General features: G+C 48.5%; 1 protein-coding gene across 1 annotated transcript in view; it reads left to right on the forward strand.

Moving 5' to 3' along the window:
• Nucleotides 1-587: 587 nt before the first annotated feature.
• Nucleotides 588-3856, forward strand: part of SLC16A8 (solute carrier family 16 member 8) — a 9898-nt gene continuing 6629 nt past the window's right edge. The window contains exon 1 of the mRNA XM_032792127.2: nucleotides 588-1843. Within this exon, the coding sequence (XP_032648018.2) occupies nucleotides 982-1843 (862 nt within the window). The 5' untranslated portion in view covers nucleotides 588-981. The remainder of the gene's footprint in view (nucleotides 1844-3856) is intronic.

Below are 3856 nucleotides of genomic sequence, written 5' to 3' on the forward strand. Positions count from 1 at the left end.
CCCCCCCCGCCACTCCCCTTTGCTCTGGAGAAACAGAGTTTGGTTGCTAAGGGAAGAGGATTTTTCTCCTTACTGTGGATGTGCTCAGGGAGCTGACATGGCTGTTGGGAGGACAGCCTGCCATGGCAGCAGCTTTATGGCACTGGCTCTTGAGGCTGGAGGAGGCAAGAGGAGAGGTCCGGGCAATGACTGAGACTTCTGCCTGCCTCCATCTGGAGCTGCATAGATGGAATCAGAGCTGGCCCAGGGATCTGTGTCCAGGACCCTTGTTCTCTGGCTGGCAAAGGCTGAGAGCACTGTGAGGACAATCTGCTCAGAACTCAGTGGCTGGCAGGAGAAACACCTTAAGGTCTAGCTCATCAATTGATTTAGCAAGACTGGATGGGCTAGAGAGGGAACTCCACCCAGCCATCTTCATACAGAGGCAGAGTCATTGGGGCATCGGGTGGGGGGAAACCACTGAGCTCTGAGGGGACACGTGGGAAGAAACACATGCACTAGGAGGAAGAAGAACCCATAGTAACAGAAAAAAAACCCTGGTCCATTTAATATTTTCTCTTTGGGATGCAATCTGACAAAGGAACAGCCTGAGGTGGAGGTCACAGTGGGACTGATCAAGAGTTTAAAGAGTAATAGCACAAGTAAGGTGATAGTGGAGCAGTCCTGATACAGGCTCTCAGGAGAGGCCTGCCAGTTAGAACAGGGTAGCCAAAGGCAGGTGGCAGTGGGCGGGTCCCACTGCAATGTAAGCTCTTTGGGACCTGGCCCTCCCTCTGCCAATGAGTTTCATACAGTAAGTCATGTGGGAGAGTCTAAGACTCAGGAAGAGAACTGAACTACATAATGGGATCTTTGGACTAGGTGTGTGCATGCAGAATCTCTGAGAAGTTTGCATTTGTTGTGGTCCTCTTGTCTCTGTTGTCTCACACCCATTACTGTCTCCATCTCCTCCTTCCCCTACCCCTGCCCACAGGTCTAGGTATGGCTCTGAACTTCCAGCCCTCCCTGATCATGCTGGGCACCTACTTTGACAAACGTAGACCTCTGGCCAATGGGCTTGCTGCAGCTGGGAGCCCTGTTTTCCTCTCTGCCCTCTCTCCGCTGGGTCAGGTCTTGCTCGAGAAGTTTGGCTGGCGAGGGGGATTCCTCATCATGGGGGGTTTGCTGCTCAATTGCTGCACCTGTGGAGCAGTCATGAGACCTCTCGAGGCAGGCATGAAGCGGAAGATGGAGGGAGTTCAGGACAAATATGAAGCCAAGGAGATGCTGCCCATTGGGGAAAGGGCAGAGGAGGCCATAAGCACCATGGATGGAGCCAAAAAGTCAAAGAAAACCAAGAAGCAGCAGCAGCCCAGGAAAGGGAAGAAGCTATTGGATTTTTCTATCTTCTCCAACCGGGGGTTTGTCATTTACTCCATTGCTAAGTTCATCATGGTCTTGGGTCTCTTTGTGCCCCCCATATTGCTGGTCAACTATGCCAAAGACATAGGAGTGCCAGACACAGAAGCTGCCTTCCTGCTGTCCATCATTGGCTTCATAGATATCTTTGCCCGCCCTTCCTGTGGGATGCTAGCCGGGCTGAAGTGGATGCGTCCCCATGTCGCCTACTTATTCAGCTTTGCTATGCTCTTCAATGGCCTGACAGACATCTGCAGCGCCAGGGCTAACACCTACACGGCACTGGTCATCTTCTGTGTCTTCTTTGGCATCTCCTATGGCATGGTGGGTGCATTGCAGTTTGAGGTGCTCATGGCCATTGTTGGATCCCAGAAGTTCTCCAGTGCCATTGGGCTGGTCCTGCTCATTGAAGCCATTGCTGTGCTCATTGGGCCACCCTCAGCAGGTATGTTTGTGCTTGAGAGAGATGTCGGTCACCCAGCTGCCCTCCCAGCCTGACACTGGGACTGTTGACCAACAGGGTAACACTAATTGTTAAGTCCTCTCAAGAATTTGGAGCATCCAGACATTTTAACTGCATATTTCTAGCCCAAACTTTTGATTGGTGGAATGGTATCCATAGTCATCCAATGGCATCCTAGATATCAGGGCGGGGCAAGGTGGCATCAGTACCTGTCATCTGAAGGGTTCATGAGGCTGCACCTCTTTAATTCCTTGAGGGAGAGGATATCTAAGCAGATTACTGAAGAACTGAAGGGAGTTGAACAGTGCAACTCCTATTTTTAGAGAGGAATGAATGAGCGACTATTTCATTGCCTCTGTTTGCACAAGTGAGGGGGAAAGGTACCCCTGCTTTATTGTGTGCGTGCAGGTATATACACTTCTCTCTCTCTCTCTCTCTCTCTCTTTTTTAATCAGTTTCCCACAAAATATACAAAACACTGAGTTGGCTTTTCATTTCAATTGTCCCTATAAAAAAGACCATCTGAAGTGAAGAATCTGAGTCCAACCCAATGCACCAACCCAATGCACAACAAAACTGATATAACTGGTGTGCTGAGAGATTCTTTTTGTGAATTCTAGTAGTTTTGCTCATAAAAAATTAGCAGCTATGAGCATTTAGTTAGGGCTACCTATAGTGGGATCTACCCCCTGCGTCCTTTTATCCTGACCAACAGCACCCCCTGCTATTACTTTGCGTGGGTAAGAAGAAAAGGTTATGCTGTTTTTAAAGCCTGGCAAAAACTGCAAAAAGCATTTGTGAACATTAATGTGACTAAAACCAGCAGCTTCTCATTAGTATTCACAGCCTGTCTGCTGTGTTGCTGTGCATATTCATGAGCATGACTATTTTTGTTTGCAGAAAGCACAAGTCTCACGAACATTTGGAGCAATACATCCCTGCCAGAACTGTGCACAGGGCTATCTCCAGATCTTTTTTAGAGAGAAGATTCAAAGTCTTTCATTCAATAAGGGAGTGGAGAAGGGGTGTTGAAACAATTTGTACAGTGGGGGTGCGGAGAGCCATTGAACCAAACAGTAAACCCTGGTTATAGTGGAAACCACTTCAAGCCAGCAGGTAGGGCAGCACCCCTAGTTCCAGCATCTATGGAGTGGCAATAATATGTAACTAATAGTGAATAGTTTGTTCGCTTTGAAGGGAGTAGATTGCGTAAAGTGTCTGAAGAACGTGACCAGTTCTTGTCAAAGTCTATTTGTGGATAACATGCAAACAGGAAAACAAGGGCAAATTTACTAAATAACTTATTCGCTGAGGTGTCTCTGGTGTATTATAGGTAAATGCCTACCAGGGCCCAGACTGACACTCACTTTGCTCCTTTCCTTAAGCCAAAATTTGAACCCGTATCTCCAGCCATGACATGGCAGTGCATGAAACACAGCATAAATGAGCTGCTCTCCATGCTGTGCCAACCATCCCATTGCCATGCTGAATCACAGAAGATTAGGTTTGGAAGAGACCTCAGGAGGTCATCTAGTCCAATCCCCTGCTCAAAGCAGGACCAACACCAACTAAAGCAGCCCAGCCAGGGCTTTGTCAAGCAGGGCCTTAAAAACTTGTAAGGATGGCGATTCCACTACCTCCCTAGGTAACCCATTCCAGTGCTTCACCGCCCTTCTCATGAAATAGTGTTTCCTTATATCCAACCTAGACCTCCCATACTGCAACTTGAGACCATTGCTCCTTGTTCTGTCATCTGCCACCACTGAAAACAGCCGAGCTCCATCCTCTTTAGAATCCCCGTTCAGGTAGTTGAAGGCTGCTAGCAAACCCCCCTCGCTCTTCTCTTCTGCAGACTAAATAAGCCCAGTTCCCTCAGCCTCTCCTCACAAGTCATGTGCCCCAGCCCCCTAATCATTTCCATTGGCCTCCGCTGGACTCTCTCCAATTTGTCCACATCCCTTCTGTAGTGGGGGACCAAAACTGAATGCAATACAC

Source organism: Chelonoidis abingdonii, chromosome 1 (genome assembly GCF_003597395.2).
Source record: "Chelonoidis abingdonii isolate Lonesome George chromosome 1, CheloAbing_2.0, whole genome shotgun sequence".
Lineage (NCBI taxonomy): Eukaryota > Metazoa > Chordata > Testudines > Testudinidae > Chelonoidis > Chelonoidis abingdonii.